This window comes from Leopardus geoffroyi, chromosome C3 (genome assembly GCF_018350155.1).
Source record: "Leopardus geoffroyi isolate Oge1 chromosome C3, O.geoffroyi_Oge1_pat1.0, whole genome shotgun sequence".
Lineage (NCBI taxonomy): Eukaryota > Metazoa > Chordata > Mammalia > Carnivora > Felidae > Leopardus > Leopardus geoffroyi.
The window spans coordinates 46790954-46811452 of record NC_059338.1 but is presented as its reverse complement, the minus strand read 5'-3'; the positions used below and the strand labels follow the sequence as shown (position 1 = coordinate 46811452).

General features: G+C 34.2%; 1 protein-coding gene across 4 annotated transcripts in view; it reads right to left on the bottom strand.

Annotated features, from left to right (window-relative positions):
* The window catches only part of HMCN1 (hemicentin 1), a 483427-nt gene that overhangs the window by 331070 nt on the left and 131858 nt on the right, over window positions 1–20499 (bottom strand). For all 4 annotated transcript variants that reach the window (XM_045452692.1, XM_045452695.1, XM_045452691.1 and 1 more), the window contains one exon: window positions 20323–20445. In XM_045452692.1, the coding sequence (XP_045308648.1) occupies window positions 20323–20445 (123 nt within the window). The remainder of the gene's footprint in view (window positions 1–20322; window positions 20446–20499) is intronic.

Below are 20499 nucleotides of genomic sequence, written 5' to 3'. Positions count from 1 at the left end.
TCTGTGGGTTAATATCAAATGGTATAAAATATATGTAATTGATATCCCAAAGGAGAACAAGAACAGAAAAAATATATGAAGATATAATGGCCAAAATATTTTCAAATTTGATAAAAGCTATAAATCCAGAGATCCAAAAGGTCAACAAAAACCAAGTAAGATAAACACCAAAAGAACTCCATAATAAAGCAGAGAAAAACAGATGACAAAGAGGAAATCTTAGCAATCAAAGAAAAGGCACATTACCCACAAATGAACAAATCTAAGAATAACTGCAGACTTCTCACAAAAACTAAGCAATCAGTGTTAGAAAAAAGAAAAGTCAACTTAGAATTCCATGTACAGCAAAGGCAAAATAACACTTCTTGAGGAAGGAAGGAAGGAAGGAAGGAAGGAAGGAAGGAAGGAAGGAAAAGGAAAGGAAAAATGAAAAAGAAAAGCTGAAATATTTTGTCACCAGCAAACCTGCATCACAAGAAATATTAAAAGAAGCACCTCAGGCACCAAGAAAAAAAAATACCGAGTTGAAACTCTGATCTTCTCAAAGTAATAAAGTCAAAAATGGCATATGTAAGGATAATTATAAAATGCTATTTTAAAAACTTATTTAAAAGACAACTGACCATCTAAAACATTATATGTGAATAGCAATGTACTGTTTCATAATGTATGCAGAAAAAATTAATCATGACAATGCACGAATGGATGAAAGGAAGGAAATGAAAATATACTGTCATAAAAGTTATTTTTATAATATGGAAGGTTATATTACTGAAGGTACATTGTGATAAGTTAAAATTGATATTAAAGTTTAAATTAAGCCCTATAAACATAAAACACTGAGCTATAGTTAATAAGTGGAAATTAAAGGAGACACAAAATATGCTCAATTAATGAAAAAGTGAACAGAAAAAAAAAGAAAAAAGCGTAACAAAGAACACATGGAACAAAAACAGACAGTAAGATGATATATTTAAGCCTATATGCAGTGATAATTATATTAAATATTATGGTCTAAATACTCCAATGTTAAAAAAGAGAGTATCATTCAGGATACAAAAAGCAAGATCCAATCATATGCTGTCTACCAGAAACACACTTTAAATATAAAGACACTGATGGACTATGGGCAAAAGAATGATGAAAAAAAGATTTATTATGTAAACATTAAACATAAGCAAACTGGAATTGTTTTATTAACATAAGAAAAACTAGATTTCAGAAAAAGAAATATTACCAGCAACAAAAAAAGAGAGTTCAAAATGAGAAAGGGTCAATTCAACAAGAACATATAATAATTCTATACGTGTATGTACGCAATAACAGAAACTCAAATACATGAGGCAAGATATAACATAACTAAAAGATAGTAAACACATATACAATTAAATTTTGGCATTTCTTATGGTTAGAACAAGTAGACACCAAATAAGTAAGCATATAAATCTGGAAAATACTACCAGACAATTAGATCTAATTGACATTATAGAACACTTCAATCAACAAAAGAAAAACACACATTTTCAAGTGCGTGTGGATCTATGCCTCACTGTAAAACAAGCCTTAGCAATTTCAAAGCAAAGTCATGCAAAGCATGGTTTTTGACTACAGTGGAATCATATTAGATATCTTTAAGAGAAAGGGATTTGGAAAATTTCCAAATATTTGGAAATGAAATAATATGCTACTAAATAATCCATGGACCAGGGGCATCTGGGTGGCTCAGTCGGTTAAACATCCAACTCTTGATTTCGGCTTAGGTCATGATCTCATGGTAGCGAGATCGAGTCCTGTGCCAGGCACAGTCCTGTGCCCTCCTGTGGAGGGCAAAGCTTGCCTGGGATTCCCTTTCTCTCAAAATAAATAAATAAACTTTAAAAATAAATTAATTAACTCATGGATCAAAAAAGAAAGCACAAAAAAATTAGAAAATATTTCAGACTGAATAAAAATATACACAATAGATTCTAATTCCTGTAGTGCAGCTAAAGCAATGCTTACAGGAAAATTTATAGCATTAAATACTTATACCAAAAAACAAGTCTCAGAACAAAATAATAATCTACACTCCTACCTTCAGAAAATTGAATAGTATGCTAAACACAAAGTAAGAAAGAACAGAAAACAATAAAACAGACAAAAAGAAAGATATCAATAAAACTCAAAGCTGTTTCCTTAAAATAAATTTTAAAATTTGATAGCCTTTTGGCCAGACTGATCAAACAAAAAAGAAGACAAACATAACCAATATGAAAAATAAAAGAAGTAGCATCCCTACTGATTCTCCAGACATTAAAAGGATAATATGGAAATATTACAAAAAATTTGTCAATAAATTTAGTAACTAAGATGAAATGGGCAGTAATGAAAAAACTATATATCAATCTTATACAAACTCTCTTAGAAAACAGGAGTGGAGGGAAACCTGGCTGGCTCAGTCAATGGAGTGTGAAACTCTTGATCTCAGGGTTGTAAGTTCAAGCCTCACACTGGGTGTAGCAATTGCTTAAAAATAAAATCTTTAAAAACAACAAAAAAATAGGAGTGGAAGCATTTCTTAATTCATTTTTCAAAACTCTAATTTCAAAGTCAGCAAAAACATTACAAGAATAATATCCCTTATGAAGTAGAAAACATCCTTAACAAAATTTTAGAAAATCAATAACGAAGGCAGCCTGATAAATTATAGGCAACAAGTTTGAAAGACACTTCACAAAAGAACATACACAAATGGCTAATAATCTCATGAAAAAACATGTTCAACATCATTAATTACAAGAGGAATGTAAATTAAAACCACAATGAGATAAAAATAAACAACTATTAACTCTCCCTCTGCCCTCTCTCCTGCTCTCTCTCTCTAAAATAAATAAATTTTAAAAAGATTTTTTTAATGGGGCACTTAGGTGGTTCAGTCAGTTGAGCATCCAACTCTTGATTTTGGCTCAGGTCATAATGTGAGGTTCAGGGGATCAAGGCCCACGTCAGCCTCTGTGCTGAGCTTGGAGCCTGCTCAAGATTCTCTCTCTCTCTCTGCCCCTCTCCCCTGCTTAGACTGTCTCTCTCTCTCTCTCTAAAAAAAATAAATTTTTAAAAATAACAACTATTAAGGGGCGCCTGGGTGGCTCAGTCGGTTGAGTGTCCGACTTCGGCTCAGGTCATGATTTCACAGTTCGTGAGTTCGAGCTCCGCGACGGGCTCTGTGCTGACAGCTCGGAGCCTGGAGCCTGCTTCAGATTCTGTGTCTCCCTCTCTCTCTGCCCCTCCCCCGCTCATGCTCTGTCTCTCTCTGTCTCTCTCTCTCTCTCAAAAATAAATATTCAAAAAAATTTAAAAAGTAACAAATATTAAAATGGCTAAAATTAAAGAGATTCATATTACCAACTATTAGCAACAATGGGGATCAACTGGCACTCATTCATCACTAGTGTAAATATCAAATGGTACAATCATTTGGAAAACAGCCTGGTAGTTTTTTTATAAACTAAAATATGTACTTGCATATGACCTGGTTACTCTTAATCATTCATCCAAGAGAAACAAAAACATATGTTTGCACAAAGAACCATATTGCAATGTTCAACACAACCCTAACCAAAGAAAACAAACCCTGGAAAACATTCAATTGTCTGACAACTGGGAAATGGTTAAATAAATGGTGGTATATCCATAAAATCAAATGTACTAAACAAAAAAGAATGATACACATAACAATTTGGATAAATTTCAAAAATATCAAGTTGAGTGAAAAAAGCTAGACACAAAAGTTTCCATTTATGTGAAATTGTGGAAAAAATAAACTGATCAAGTGACAGAAAGTTGACAGGCTAAACGGCAAGGAAAAGAATTGACTGGAATAAGGCATGAGGGAAGGTCCAAGGGGCATGGAAATGTTCTATATCATGATTATGGAGGTGGTTACACAGGTGTATAAATTCATCAAAATTCATCAAAATGTACTTCATGCAAACTCCACATCAGCAATACTGGTTATAAAGTTACTATGTGAATATATAATATGTATAGAAATACGATTAGTATCATAAGAATACAAAGATAAATATGTCATAAGTATGCTTTTTGTGTTCATATGGGGTAAAGTTGTGAATATAAGCATATATATGTATATAAATGTATGCACGTGTATACACACACATATATATGTATGTATATATAAAAATATATATATACACATATACACACACTGTGATTCATTCATTCATTCATTGTTCAAAAAGAACAGTAACTGAACATCACAGTAGGATAAGATGCTAAAAGTGTTTAAGATAAAACCTCTGCCCCCAAGAACTCACAGGCAACACCTATAATAGAGATCAGAGAAGCAAGAAGAGTTTCAAGGAAGGAAAGATTAATTCAGGTGGGCCCAAGGATTCAAGCGGCAGCTAAGCAGAAGGAGGACACAACCTTTTGCCATCTTTGTAAATGCTCTCTCACAAGTTAAAAATAGCACATACTTTTTTAGCCCTGACTTTTGCCAAATATGGGCACAGATTTTCTCCTGATAACCTTTGAAGAGTTGACATTATAAATAATTATTTCTTATGGCTGAAGACTCAAGCTGATGCTAGTGTTGGCATCAGAAAAAAAAAATTTCATAAAATAAACTTAGTGAATATTTCAATCCCCAAAACTAAATGTTATTGTTATCATTCTTTATGCTCTAATTTCTGAAGTGGAAAAGTAGTGACTTCCTGACTGGTGGTTTTACATAAATAAATACCAAACAATGTCATTTTTTTGTGGCAATCAACAGCCTACATCGTTAAATAAGTACTAGGGATATAATGTATAGCATGTTGATTATAGTTAATAATACTATATTATATATTTGAAAGTTCTTAAGAAAGGGGATCTGGAAAGTTCTCATCACACGAAAAGATGTGTGACTACATGAAGTGACAGATGTTAAATAAACTTATTGTGGTGATCATTTTGCAATATAGACATCAATTACATCATATACCATAAACTAATACATTAGAGGTCAATTATATCTCAATAAGACCAGAAAAAGAAAACAACCCATATCAATGCTCTTCAAATTTCTTTTTTTTAACTGGACACATTCGTCAAATCAAATCTTAGGCAGAAATAAACATAGACAACAGGAAGCAGTAGGAGGGGAGTCCACCTCAGAGTCCCCAAGACTTACCCCCAAACAAGCTCCACGAGGCACCGTTTAAAACTACTTAGCTGCATAATCAAAAAATAACATTATAACCAAAACACAACTGATTCCTTTCTTTGATATTGGCACAAGGACAATACATTTGTTTGCTTATTGTTCTTTTAGGTAGGGAATGATAAACTGTAAATGTTATTAGAGTTTATTCAATGAAGCTAGGCTCAGAGGGTCTCTCTCCAGATGGGAGTAAACTTTGCTTCCTTCATTCCACAGTTACATAAATCAACATATATTTGGAAAGTCTTCTATGGTCAATACAGCTAGCCAAGTAAATTTATGTGACCCTTAAAATAACAGTTAAAAACTAATCTTCTAAAACAAAAATAAGTTTAAACTTCCCCCAAAAAAGTCATGGAGTCTAACAAACCTTTAAATATGTAATAAATGTTTTTCCATTAGGATCCTAGACTTTTCTACATCTGTTTAGGCTAGAAATTTCTAAAAGAACAGTTCTCTTGTGAAATTCTGAATTTAACTTCCAGACCCCAGCTAAAAGAGGAAGTATAAGGAGTGAGTGAAATGAAAAAATACTAAGGGACTTATCCAAATATTTTTGAAGCTGCAAAAATATTCAGGGTAATTTTGGGGAAAAGTACAAATTGGTTTTTATTTTATAAAAACTGGCTATTCCTACTGTGTTTACTTTGGAAACCTCATCTGCAAATAAACTTCATTCTGTTTGAAACTGTAGGTTGAATTCACAAATGACATTTGTCTAAATTCATTTATGGAGCATTATGTCCTATTCTCCATTTCTAATAAAAATGGAGAACACTGTAAAACAAACAAAAACAAAAAGTCAAAAATCCGGGAAGCCAGGGTTAGGATACCTATTCATGTGACATTTATATTACTACAAAATAATTGAAATTCAAAGGAAGTTACTTGTTCCTAAGAAAAATATGAAAGTGAATTAAATTTATTAGCAAATCAAATTGGTCCTATTCATGATTTGCTGACTTAAATATATTCTGTAAGACAGCATTATTTCATAAAAGTGTAAAGTATTAGATATTCCTAATTGATCCACTGACTTCCTCCACCCCAACAGGCTATGTTAATGTAGATATTACTACAAAAAGTCCATCCTTGTTACATATCAATTAATTAACTACATATAAAGTAAATCTGTTTAACAGGTTTCTAATAGTTTTATGATATATCTGCATATTTACTTTTTAAAAACTAGTCTTTAGGAAAATAAAGAATACCAAAACAGAGGAAAAGGATATTCTGTGGCAAAAACAACATGAACAACTAAATCTATGTATGTAAAAAGAAGACAATGTCAGGCAATGAACAGGCTAATTCAAATATGCCCCTTTGCCATAAGGATTATTTTGCCCTAATTATTTTGTGAAACAGCAGACACAAGAGAGGCTCTGAAAACAGAGTGGAAGTTACCTTTTTTAATAAGGGAAATTTACATTTATAAAGGAAATTTCCATTTGTGAGGGTATCTCCCTTCCCTGTTCCAAGAAGAGGATGTCTCTACCTCACAAGAGACTCTTTTTAATGTAGAAGGCTCCACTTAAATCTGCATAACGAACTTTACCCTGGGTAACCTTGCTTTTCCTGGTCACCTTTCCAAAACTGGCCTCCCCTACCTCTTTCTTTCTTTTTCTTAAAGTAAAGGTGGCATTTAAGCCTGAGTTTTAAACCATCTTGTAAAGTTACTAATTTTTCCCTGGGTATCCCTCATGTATACATAAGGTATACAAGTTAAAATTTTTCTGCTTGTTTTTCTCTTATTAATCTGCCTGTTGCAAGCTGAGTCTTATAAGGGTAGAAGAAAAAAATCTTTTTCCCTCCCCACACTTCCAAGATTCCATTAAAGAAAGTTCTATGCTCTTGGCAGAAAGAAATAATAGAAGGAACCCTCAACCCTGAGTCAGGGTACCTGAATCCTCGGTCATGCTCTGATTTAGAATCAGCATCCCAGCTTACATGGGACATCAATAAATTCTGATACAGGGCCTCCCTGTGCACAGTAAAACTATTAGCAAGACAATTCCTTTCTTCCTCAATTTTCTATGATTATCATAATTAACAAATAGCAGACCTGAGATTTTATGTGAATGTGGAAATCAGTGTGGATTTCTCCTAGTCCAAATCTCAACTTTGTTCTACTTTTCAATTTTCATGTATACAGTAAACAGATATTAAGTATCTACTAATTTACTATATGCTTGGCACTCTGATAGGCAGCAGAGATATAAAAACAAAAGCAGTTCTTGCTCAGGTGAAGCTTACAGCTTATTGTGGTAGATCCACTGTTACCATAATACAACATGATTATAAGATGAGAGAAGAACAAAGGAGAGGCACAGATTTGAGAATTCAGAGAGGGTCTTGAGGGAAATCAGATCCAACATGATTTTGAAGGATGAGAGAAAATTAGCCAGATAAATGAAGACGAGGGGTTGGTGGTTGGTTATTGGTGCACAGCCTGGAAAGTATTCTGGGAAGAAGGAACAGCCAATCCAAAGTCTCAGAGGAGAAAACACTATGAACCAGGGGAACTAAGAAAAGTACATTAAAACTGAACTCACCGTGACTCACATCTACATTAAACTCTAGGATGATCCTCCAGGATGAAAGTACCCACAACTATCAGTCACTTTTTTATACTTTCTTCCAGATTCTGTTCTGTTTTCTTTCCATTAACCTAATTCTTTACTGTCTTTCTAACCCAAAGTTCTTCGCTGTGATTTCTAAAAACTCCATTCCATTGTTGGACCCTCTTATTCCCAGTCTTCATGAAAAACTCAAATTCCTATCCAAAAAAAAAAAGTCTCTCATCTGAACTAGTCTCTTCTCCAACAGCTCTCTTTAATGAAGGCTGCCCATTCTTCTAACCCCGTATATCTTAGAGATTGGACCTGGAACAGCCTTCTCTTTCCTCACTCCTACTTGCCCCACCCTGAGGAAAATCCTGCTCCACTGAGACTTGTGTCATCCATCTTTATTGTTATGTTGCTGCTGTTCCTCATTTACTGAAGACTATGACACCGAGCCCACTGTCTTTCTCTCCATCCCATGTCTCGCTGTCACCTCAGTGCTTTCCACATTCACACAGACAACCGATCCAGTTTGCCAAACCCTGAATACTCTGACCTACTCACCTCCTGTAACCCTGATTATTGTTTCATTTCAGTCACAAACTTCCATGGCCACACTATGGAACTTGTCCTCAATGAGGGCTGTTCTAGACATCTCATTTTCTTACCATAATCTCCAAGTCCTCCAGTCCTTACTCAGTTGCTCCCTCTATAACCCTTCAGCATCATGAAAACATGTATTATATCTATTTTTTTTTATCAATATTGAATTCTTAAAGCCTAATACATAGTAAGTAGGCCTCAATAATTTTTGTTGGATGCACAAATGGGTAAAGCAACAAATGAAGATATAAATAAATGAGAGAATGGTAGAGAAATAAGTGAAAATGTCATATGGCCAAAGATAAATGAGACATTAGGTGAGGAAAGGATGGGTTGACTGAGAAGGCTAGTATGAAAATAGAATGGAAAATATTTTAATAGCCAACTGAATGTAAACAGCAGAAAAAGAGAAGGTATCAAGGATGACTGACTCAGGTCACTTATGCTGAGGTGACTGTAAGAAAAGTGGTAACATGAAGAGCAAAGGGTAACTCTAATGATGAACATGTCTAATGGGGAGATTCTAACTTAGAATGGGCCATGTGGTAAGGTTAAGAGGACCACAGAGAGCTGGAATACAGGACGAAAGTTGAGGAGGCAGTCAGGATTGGAGGTTTGGACATTATCTGCACAGAGTAAAAGAAAATTAGTGAGATTCATTCATTCAAACATTTATATAATAACTATTAATTGAGCACATACTATGTGTCAAACACTGTTTTAGGCATAAACAATTGATAGGTAACATAATAGTAGGTAAACAATAATGTTATCATAAATGAAGGTAATGGGAAGTATAAAACAAAACGAGGAGTGTTATTTTAAATAATGCTATCAGGAAGAAGAAACAATGAAGTAGAGGTCTTAGTGAACTGAGAAAAGAAGCCATGCAGAGAAAGGAAGAAAAGACCGAATTATGATATAAAGATAAAGAGGCTGGCCAAGGTTGAGAAACACAAACATTTAGAATAAGAGGAGGAAGAAGTACCAGCAACGTAAGCAGAAAAGGAATGGAGATCTGTTGGGAACAACATCATATCATGGGTCCTTGGGGCGAAAGAGTTTGAAAAAAGTTCAAAATGCTCAACAGTGTCACATTTTACAAAGAATGAGGATGGAGGCAACAGTCATTGGATGACACGAAGAGAACAATTCTAACCGGGTGGAGATAGTGAAAGTTAAAGACTACAGAATAAATAAATATGAGGGAAAAAAGGAAATAAATGTCACTCAAGAAGATAAAGAAGAAAAGGTCTACTCTTGAGGAAGAAGCAAAATTTAGAAAGAGGAGTTTGGCTCTTCACTTCGCTTTTGCCTAGGAAAGACTTGATCTCTCTCCTCCTAGATTCCAGAATCTGACATCTTCAGACACCAGACCTATGTGTGATTCATCCTAGCGTCCCTAGAACACACAACACAGAGCCTTGCTTATAAATCTGTTCTGGAAGTATGTGGAGTGTATTTGAAATTTTCTTCTCTTTTTTTTTTTAAGTTTTTATTTGACTTCCAGTGAGTTAACATACAGTGTAACATTACTTTTAGGTGTACAATTCAGTGATTCAGCATTCCCACACAACACCCAGTGCACATCACAAGTGCCCTCTTTAAACCCCATCATCCATTTAACCCATCTGCCCACCTATGTCCCCTCTGGTAACCATCAGTTTGTTCTCCATAGTTAAGCATCTGTGTCTTGGTTTGCCTCTCTCTTTTTTCACTTTTGCTCATTTGTTTATAACAGCATATGCTACAACAGCCAAATCACAGAAACAGCCCAAGTGGCCATCGATTCATGAATGGATAAGAGGATGTGGGGTGTGTGTGTGTGTGTGTGTGTGTGTGTGTGTGATCTATGTGTTTATCATTTCTTGCAGTGATAAAATAATATTGATCTACTGTGTTTAGATCACACACACACACACATATATATACACAATGGAATATTACTCAGCCAAAAAAAATGAATGAAATCTTGCCATTTGCGATGACATGGATGGAGCTAGACAGAATTATGCTAAGATACTGATAAGATTATGCTAAAATAAGTCAGTCAAAAAAAGATAAATACCATATGATTTCACTCATATATGGAATTTGAGAAACAAATGAAATTTTGTTTTTTTTAAGTGACAATGCCTTCACTCTTTTCCTTTATTTAAAAACATAATATATTCATTATTTTAAAAATAAGGCACATTAAAGAAAAAAATATTAAAATTACCTATAGTTATACTATCCAGTCATTGCCATCAACATTTTGGGTATGGCTTTTCCATTTTATTCTAGAAATATGCATATATATGTAAATAAATATCTTACCAGACATATAATTTTAACAACATCATTTTCAATAATAATTTTACTTGCTTTTTATTAATTATTTAAACTTTATTTATCATATTGAGTTAATTTATTAATTTCATAAATATTATTTGAATGAACAATGGCCACATTTTCATAAACAGTTTCACTAATTCCTGGAAACTGTCTTCTTAATCACAGAAACTAATTTTAAAATTTTAAATGGTTTAACCATACCATGTATCTTTTTTCTAAGTTCATAATTTAAAAGTTGATAAAATAACCCAATGATGATACTTTTAAAGTAAATAAATTATTAGCACCTATTTTGAAAGGTTTTTTTTTTTTCCATTTTATTTACTCATTCACTCACACCAAGCTGCTTAAATTATATGGTAAATTACCTTAACGTACTTCCCCCTAACCTCAGGGCCTTTAGCAAGAAGAGAAAAACCATTTATAATTTTTGTCACAAAGCCAAATCATAACCAAAATGTTACAAGGGAGGTCTCAAAAGTAGCTCATACCATCTCTCAAAAGACTTTACATTTATAACCCTATTACAGTTGGTTCATTCTAGGAATGCATAAGGAAACCTGGAAAATATATGAAGCATGGACTCCTATTTCCATTTATTTACCGTAGGCCATAAATTTCTTAAATAAAACTTGCCTTACTTTGACTCTTAACTCTTCCATTTCCTCTTTGCTACTGCAGATATAAAATAAAAATTAGACTGTCCCTGATGAATGTTTTTATTTATGCTGAGCAAAGTACAAATAAGGATAAATCATGAGATGTATTTAGCATTTACAACCTAATACCTTCAGGGAACTGCTTACCACTTTATTAGATACACCTACTGTTTTCAAAGTTGCCTATGGATTTGTAGTATACAGAAGTATTTAAAATACAGTCTTTTCTTCATTCTTTGTATGTGAAAACCCTTAAACTGCTTTTCAAAAAACAAATTTATATGTGTTCTCCAAACGTAGTAAGCTACTTTTAATTGATATAATTACTTTGTCAAAGGTATTAACCAAGACTTTTCTTGCAATGGTAAAATAATATTGATCTACTGTGTTTAGTACAAAAGTTATAACTTTTTCTTTCAGGAGAACAGTAATCATAATTGTAGGACTCCTGGATAGTCAACTGAGAAAAGAAAATTAAAAAACTATAAGCTCTTCTATGTCTAGAAATTAACAACAACCAATTACCTTGAGCCAGATTATTTAATTATCATAATTAAAGGAAAATACTAGCAGTAGGTACCTCTTAATCTGAAGAAAAGATGTAGTAGTCAGACCTTTTTATTTTTCCCCTTCTTTGATAGATAAAGACTGACCTTTGGTCTTCTGGGCACACAAATCTCTTGGTCAGCTAGGCCAACTGGCCTAGATATTCAGGCACCTTTGTGTAAAGGAGAGGCTATGATTTCTAAAATTCCTTTTCCCCAAGATTCAAAATTAGGTCCCTTTCAAAATGCTTTCAGCAAAACACCTCACTTGATTTTTACATATATAACAAAGAATTCTTGTTACATATGTCTTTAATAATCCCTGGTTTCGATGACTGAAACATAGTTGCTTTCTTAATGATTTAAAATCTTTACAAATACAAACATACAAATACAATATTGTTTTGAAACAACAGGTATATAACCTCTTAACTGTATTAGTTCTCTTATTCTTTCTAAATTCCCATAAGATAATATGTACTCTGGTGTGTGTATGTATGTGTGTGTGTGTGTGTGCATGCGTGTGTGCATGCGCGCGCATGTGTATGTGTGTGTGTGTGTACAAAGAGAGAAAGGCATACCTTTCACCATAGACACATGCCTCTCTACACAAAAAGTTTCAAAAGAAACCTTTAAAATTTAAATTGATAAATATAAAAGGAAATATCCAAATTGTTGAGGCTCTGTGAAAATGACCCAATGGAATTTTATTTGCTTTTAACACTACAGATGTATTTCATTCCCTGTGTTCCTTTGTGGATCCCAACAGGTGAACTCTTCAAGAGACTATAGTCAGTGACTTCAGTGATAATTAAGTTGTTTCAGTTTTGAATATCAAACACTTGGGACATTTTCCTTTCAATTCAAATCTTTAATCTCCACCATAACTCCAATAAAAATAAATCCCAAGCCCTCAAAATGGGTAGAATAGATCATTTCTTTCAAGTCAGTTTGGACTGAATAAAATTTTCAATGACTTTGAGATTGACACCATAATGTTTTGATAGTTAAGACTCTTGCAAACCCAGAGTTAGCTATGCAAGTGATTGGCTCCGTTAAAGCTCACATCTCACAGTCGAAATCGACATTTTATTTCAGCTTCTAATCAAAATAGAGTCAACAACTGATGAATGGATAAAGAAGTTGTGGTTTATATATACAATGGAATACTACTTGGCAATAAGAAAGAATGAAATATGGTCTTTTGTAGCAATGTGGATGGAACTGGAGAGTGTTATGCTAAGTGAAATAAATCATAGAGAGAAAGATAGATACCATGTGTTTTTACTCTTATGTGGATCCTGAGAAACTTAACAGAAGACCATGGGGGAGGTGAAGGGGGAAAAAAAGTTACAGAGAGGGAAGGAGGCAAACCATAAGGGACTCTTAAAAATGGAGAATAAACTGAGGGTTGATGGGGGTGGGAGGGAGGGGAAAGTGGGTGATGGGCATTGGGGAGGGCACCTGTTGGGATGAGCACTGGGTGTTGTATGGAGACCAATCTGACAATAAATTTCATATTAAAAAAACAGAGTCAACTAAGAAAACAGTTTGTTTCTTTTTCTTTTGTTATGGTTCTGTTGAATGCATGTAACCTAATCACTACCATCTGCCCTTAACACATCTTTCTTTTCTTTTCAGAAATATTCTTTCAGACATTTATATAAGCTTCTCTCTCCATTCTGTTTTCTAAATTTCACGAGTTTTGTTTTATGGATATGACTCCACTGCCTTCATAGAATACACTGCCATAGTTTGTACCTAGTGCTTCAACCAGTTCCCAGAGCCAATACATGAAACCATAAAATGGAAGATGGACATTTTCATTTTTTACAGGCTCATCCTTTTAAACAATGCATTCCCCACTTCCCATTCCCCACTGCTCCACATGCCAGGAGGGCTCCACTTGACTCTTGGTATTTTCTGCCTAAGTAAGATTCTACCGAGAAAAGTCATCTTTTTCTTTTCTCCACTTGCAAAGAATATTATGTCCTATGCACAATATCAATGTCATTTTTAAATACCGTTCACATGCTCAGAGGTCTGTAATAAATAATTTTTAAATAATAAACTAAGTATGTTATGTTTTATTTTTTCTAAGCAAATAGAAACAAAAAGTACACATGACTTCATATAGCCATATCAGTAATTTAATTAATTAATGACTCCTAGGTGCCTTGGAGGGATAAGGTAACAATGTGACAGGAGTATGAGAGGTTCCCCACACACATTCATGAGGATAACATGTCAATCTTAGCATAATAGAAAAAGAAAGTATTCTACTGGAACTAGGATAAATATTCCTTTTTGGTGTATTTTTGGATGTAAAGACTTCATATTATTTTAAAGTATGAGCTCTCAGTTCTCCACTTCATTTTCAACATTTAATTAGGTGAAGTCAAAGAATGAATAAGTGGAAACATTTACGCATTGTTTTCTAACATATCCTGTAGTTTTCTAGAATGTTATAATTGTCTCTGATACATTTTCAAATTTCAGAGGAAACACCCGTTTCTACTTATTTTCAAGGTCAGCAGTAAGGTTATGTTTCTGAAATAACGTGTGGAGTGAAACTCAGAATAAAGGAAAATAAAATGGCAGATACCTCACTCCAGAGTATTAATTGTTCAAAACTCTGGGTTTCAGAGTCTCATCATTAAGCTTTATGCAGAAAGCTCTTGGTCTGAATTGGAGTCACAAGGGATCTTTGGCCAAAGTGGCAGGAAGGGGCTTTGCTGAATTCACACTCCAGCAAAGTTAACAGTCTTTCTAATATCAGCATGAACCAATGAAAATAAGTATAAAACTAGCAAGAGAAATGTATCCAGTAATCTCTCATCTATGAGGCTTTTTTGTTGCCAGGATGTTAGGATTTTTCATAGATTAGGTGTAAGACTGTCACTTCACATACTATCATCTGATTCAGTCGTTCTCCACTTTGGTATTTATACAAAAGAAATGAAAGCATATGTCCATGCACACACTTGTACATGAACGTTTATACAGCTTCATTTGGAAATTTTTCCAAAGAAGACATATAGATGGCCAACAGGTACATGAAAAAGTCTCAACATCACAAATCATTAGGGAAATGCAAATCAAAACCACAATAAGTTATCACTCCATAGCAGTCAGAATGGCTAGTACCCAAAAGACAAGAAATAACAAGGGTTGGCAAGGAGAAAAAAGAACCATCATGCACTGTTGGTAGGAATGTAAATTGGTGTAGGCACTGTGGAAAACAATATGGGTGTTCCTCAAAAAGTTAAAAATAGAAACACCATATAGTCCAGTAATCCCACTACTGGACCCAAAGAAAATGAAAACACTAACTCAAATAAACCCCTATGTTTATTGCATTATTTACAATAGCCAAGATAAGGAAACAACCCAAGTGTCCATCAATAGATGAATAAAGAAGATTTGACACACATATACATACGTTTGCATGCATGTGCATGCACACACACACACTGGAATACTACTGAGCCATAAAAAAAGAATGATGTCTTGTCATTTGCAAAACATAGATGGACCTTGCGGGTATAATGTTAAGTGAAAGAAGGCATTCGCTTATATGTAAAATCTAAAAAGCAAAACCAATGAACAAACAAGCAAAAACAGACTTAAACACAGACAGCAAACTGGTAGTTGCCAAATGGGAGGTGGGTAGGGGAGTAAGTGAAACAGATAAAGGGACTTAAGAAGCAAAAGCTTCCAGTTATAAAACAAATAAGTCACAGAGATTAAAAATACAACATAGGGAATATAGTCAATAATATTGTAATAATGCTGTATGGTTATAGATGACCACACTTACCGTGGTGAGCAATGAATAATGCATAGAATTTTCCAACCACTATATTATACACCTGAAACTAATATAACATTGTGTGCTAATTTTACTTAAAGAAATGCATCCTCCAATAAAAAAACAAAAGTGGAAATCACAGGCAGGGACTTATGGTGGTCAAGGGTATCATCTAAGGAGAAAGACTAAGTATGTCCCCTAAGTTCAATTTAACCTTGAGCAAGATGCTCTGCTTCCCTATGCTTCAGTTCCCTCATTTATGAATTGAGGTTTATGATCATGCTGTCTTCCTTATATGGTAAAGATTAAATGAAATAAAATTAAACTCTTATTGAATGGCCATATCAAGCACTCGATCATCTAAATTGATACTATTATTATTTTCGTAGCCTGAGAAAAGGAAAGAATCATGGGAGCCTTTCATGTCTAATAGAGAATGAGGAAAAGAGTCTGCCCGTTCCAAACAGAGCGGCACAGGAGCCTCTCCCAAAGAAAGCACTAAGTGCTGGAAGGACCGCTGGAATTAATACATCTTATACCAAAGACCTGCATGTTACATGATAAGATAGTCGTTAAGATTTACTGAGAGACTTCCAAATATCATCATTTATGTCCTTCAAAAAATATAAATTAGTTGACAATGATTCCTTTATTTAATAAAACTCCCTTCTGATATAATACAGCCAGCATTACTTTCAAGTAGGGAGTTACACCAATCCATAGGGCCAGGATGTCCAGTTGGAAGGTTTTTTGTAGGAGGATAGGGAGAGACAGGAGGAGAGTGTTTGGAGACGTGAATTGGGAGAGGTAGGGAAAAAGAATGGGGAAATTCAGAACAAGTAAATCATCCAATTAACAATGGATCTTTCGCATTAGCTTCTTTGATGCAAGCATATAACATCTGTGGGTAACTTTGAGATTTCAAACTTGGACGTTTCTTATACCTAAGGAAGCATTAATTAGATCCATTGATAATAACCCAGTTTACAAAGAAATGGACGAGTAAAACTGTCTAGTTCCTTTTTCAACTTCAAAGGTCAATTAAGTACATCCTTGAGATGTCTCTTAACTTGTGTTTCCAAAATGTAATACCGTACGATGATTTATAGACTGATGCTTGGCAAATAATTTCTTCACTTTGGTTTCTTTTATGTTAAATAAAGATGAAAGATACTCTACTTAATTATTATTTTAAAAAAAAAGAGGAAGAAAGAGGAAACTTCAAGTTATCTCAAGAGAAAGTTGATACAAAAAATATCCCACTAGGTTGGGAAACTGATGAACTAGAGAGGATAAAGCATAATATTTCACAATTTTCATTAGAAATAAGAGATGAAAAATCGCTTTTGAGTAAAATGTAAGGACCAAGCACACGTGTGGTCCTCCTGCAGTTCTCACGTATGTTAAATGTGCAGCTATCACTATATCATCAATTTTTCCCAGAGTTGTTTATGTTTATACAATAGGAGAATTTGGAGCAATGAGAAAAGAAAAATGGCTAAATTATATGCTAAAAATTCTGCAAATCCAATTTTAACTCTGTCACTCTGCTTTTTGTTAACAAAATCTTCTACCTTGGTGGCTTTCTTTAAGGAAAGCATTGGTGTATACAGTTTCCAGTAACCCCTTCACAGTATCTTTCCTCACACAGGAAATAAAAAAAAAAACATCTCTCCAGCCTTTTCCCATTTGAGTAAATGTATTTCCTAGCAACAGCTAGCCATCTGGTTTCTAAAAAACATAGGGGCACAATTTCTCCACTTTGAAAGCTAAATAACATTGTGAGGATTATAAAAATACTAGTTAACATTTATTGGGCACTTACCCTGTACCAGAACTTGTTTGAAACATTTTACATGCATTATCTTATTTAATCTTATAATAACTTTCCAAAATGGAGAAGTCTACTCTCCCTGTTTTACAAATTACAAATTTACAAATTCTCCCTGTTCAGTGGAGTTTAAAGAGACCATGTCATGAAGGAATATAGAATTCTTTTCATTTGGGATACATTTATCTTTAGGTAACTGAATACTTGCTTCCAATTGGCTTAAGCAAAAGGGTCATTTCCTTAACTCTGGAGGCTTAGCAGTACGATGGGATTGAGTGTTGACTTAACCCACAGGCTTTGGATTTTCTTAGCTTTTTACTCTCCCTTACATTTGTTTAATTCTCAGAATTATATGAAGATGCCTGCATCAGGTCTGGGATTCACATCCATACAGGATAATACCTAGAAGAGAATTTTTTCAAGATGACTCCAGTTAAATTCCTCTTGAGTCTCAAGTGGCCCAAAGTAGATGAGATGATCTTTCTTGAACCAGATGGTGAGGGGGTTGGGATTCCCATGATGGACAGCTAAATTAAGGCTCACCCTGTTTGCTTCAAACTTCAATTTATAAAAATGGACAATTTTAGCAATGCTTCTCTTTAGTCCTATTCTGCCTAAGCTAAATTTCAAGGTCAAAATATCAGCGGGTTAAATTTCTGTTATATATCTGTATCTATAATTTTCAGCAATTTATATCAAGTTTTTATAAATTGTTATTCTTGTAAATTACTTGGTAATTGTCAGAATTGTTAAAAATTATTAGGACTACAAAAATTATGCATCACACCATTTATTTAATAACTAAAGTGTGTATCTTTGTAGGGCTTATTTTTTCCATTTAAGACAACAATAATATTTTCAATTTTGTGTTAGTCCATTTTCCCTGGGTATATGGATATAAATGGGAGTTACATTTATGAGAATCACCATGTTATTTTCTAGCTCTGGGGCCCAACTCCTAATAAAGTCCTACGGTTCTCCCTAAAAGTTCATCCAATTTGTTTTGGGAAGTTCCAAGTTGTGCCTGACTACTCACAGGTTTGAACAACTGTTCTTTCAAATGCCCGAGGTGCCAGCCATGTCTCTTCTCGCCTATTCTCTTCTCTAGCACTTTCTGCCAGAACCACCATGTCCACTGGGAATGGCATCTTCTGCCCCATTTTTCTGCAGAAGACCACTGTCACTTTTAATCTGGAACTTCACAACACCCAAAGCAGGTGGTGTCCTCACTGATGCAAGAGAAAGCAGTACTCTCCTTACTTATACCCTCTACTTTATGCTGATGATATTGACGGTACCCCAGAGTGTTATACAATTCCAGATTAAAAACAACTACAAGAGGGCTTTCCTTCATTAAGGTCAAACATAGCCGATGGGATGGGACAAGAAATCCAGGTCCTGGGGGCGCCTGGGTGGCTCAGTTGGTTAAGTGGCCGACTTCGGTTCAGGTCAGGATCTCACAGTTTGTGAGTTGGAGCCCTGGGTCAGGTGGGCTCTGTGCTGACTGCTGGGAGCCTGGAGCCTGCTTCAGATTCTGTGTGTCCCTCTCTCTCTGACCCTTCCCCACTCACACTCTGTGTGTGTCTCTTTCTCAAAAATAAATAAATATTAAAAAAAAAAATTAAAGAAACCCAGGTCCTGTGAAAGTCTTGTACTCTTCCCCAATTCTTTTCTTCCTAGGTTCCCAAATTCTCATGCAAATGTTCATACAAATAACTGCTAAAGGATTCCCCTGTAGTTGTCAGACCTGCCCAGACATTTCAGAATCTCTATCATGGACACAATATGGACTCAAGCCATAACCTTCTTAAGGCTGTTTCTTCAACAAAAGATTTTTTACACTAAAATAACCTTCCAAGTTTGTATATCATATGCTGATAAAAATATTTTTGCTAGATATTATTCTAGAAATTTGCAATGTCCTATTATTTCCACCATGATGTAATAAGAATTCTTTAGGTATAAGAAGAATTACTGAACCATTTCATTCAAGACTCAAAGGAATATGTTATGAAATTAATAGAACTTGTTTGGATAACAGTAACCACATCAATCAGATGTGAATTGTGCCTACATAAAACCTTATCTTAGCACTGGCATGCTCCTAGAAACTTAAATGGAAGATAGATAGATAGATAGATAGATAGATAGATGGATAGATAAATAAATAAATAAATTAATTAATTAATTCTTACCATAGTGAGGCCACAACAAGGTAACAGAAAGGAGAAAGAATTGTGACAGACGTATCTCAAGCGCTTTTTTAGAAAATACCAAGATTTTCTTAGTATGTAAGTTATAGATTTTATTACCATAAAAAATTTTAGTTAACTACATAAGTTACTTACTTATAGTTTTTTTTACTTTTAATCTTAGAGATTAACATCATTAGAATTTTGCTCAATAACTTTTTCATATTCGACTTCAGTAAACCATCACACCTTATTTTACCAATTATTCAAAAGCTGTGCATCAGAAATACAAATTGACTTTACTAAACAAGATCTACAAAACTTTTCAATTCCTGTTGAATAAATTTTAAATACATTTATGCTTAAATCTAAATAATATAGAATACAATGTATAAACTAATACTATACAAATCTATGCTTCTCCACATTGGTTTAATACTTTGACCTGTGGACTAGGGCAGGGAACAAAAATCGCTTTGCAAATTGTTTTTGAAATCATATCTGTCACAATTAGGTCAGCCTAACTAATTATGGTAATGTAGTTAATAATAAAGCAGACCCACTTGATTAAACTGACCTCATTAACTTGTTTTTTGTCCAGATGGAACACTTGACCAGAACTTGTAGAGGCAATTTCTTCATAGACTTTATATCCAATATGGCCCCTGTCATCACAGTCTCCAGTGAGCACAAATACAACCTATAATTTTTTTTAAAAAAAGAAGACAGTTTAAAGGGTTTTCATAAATCAATA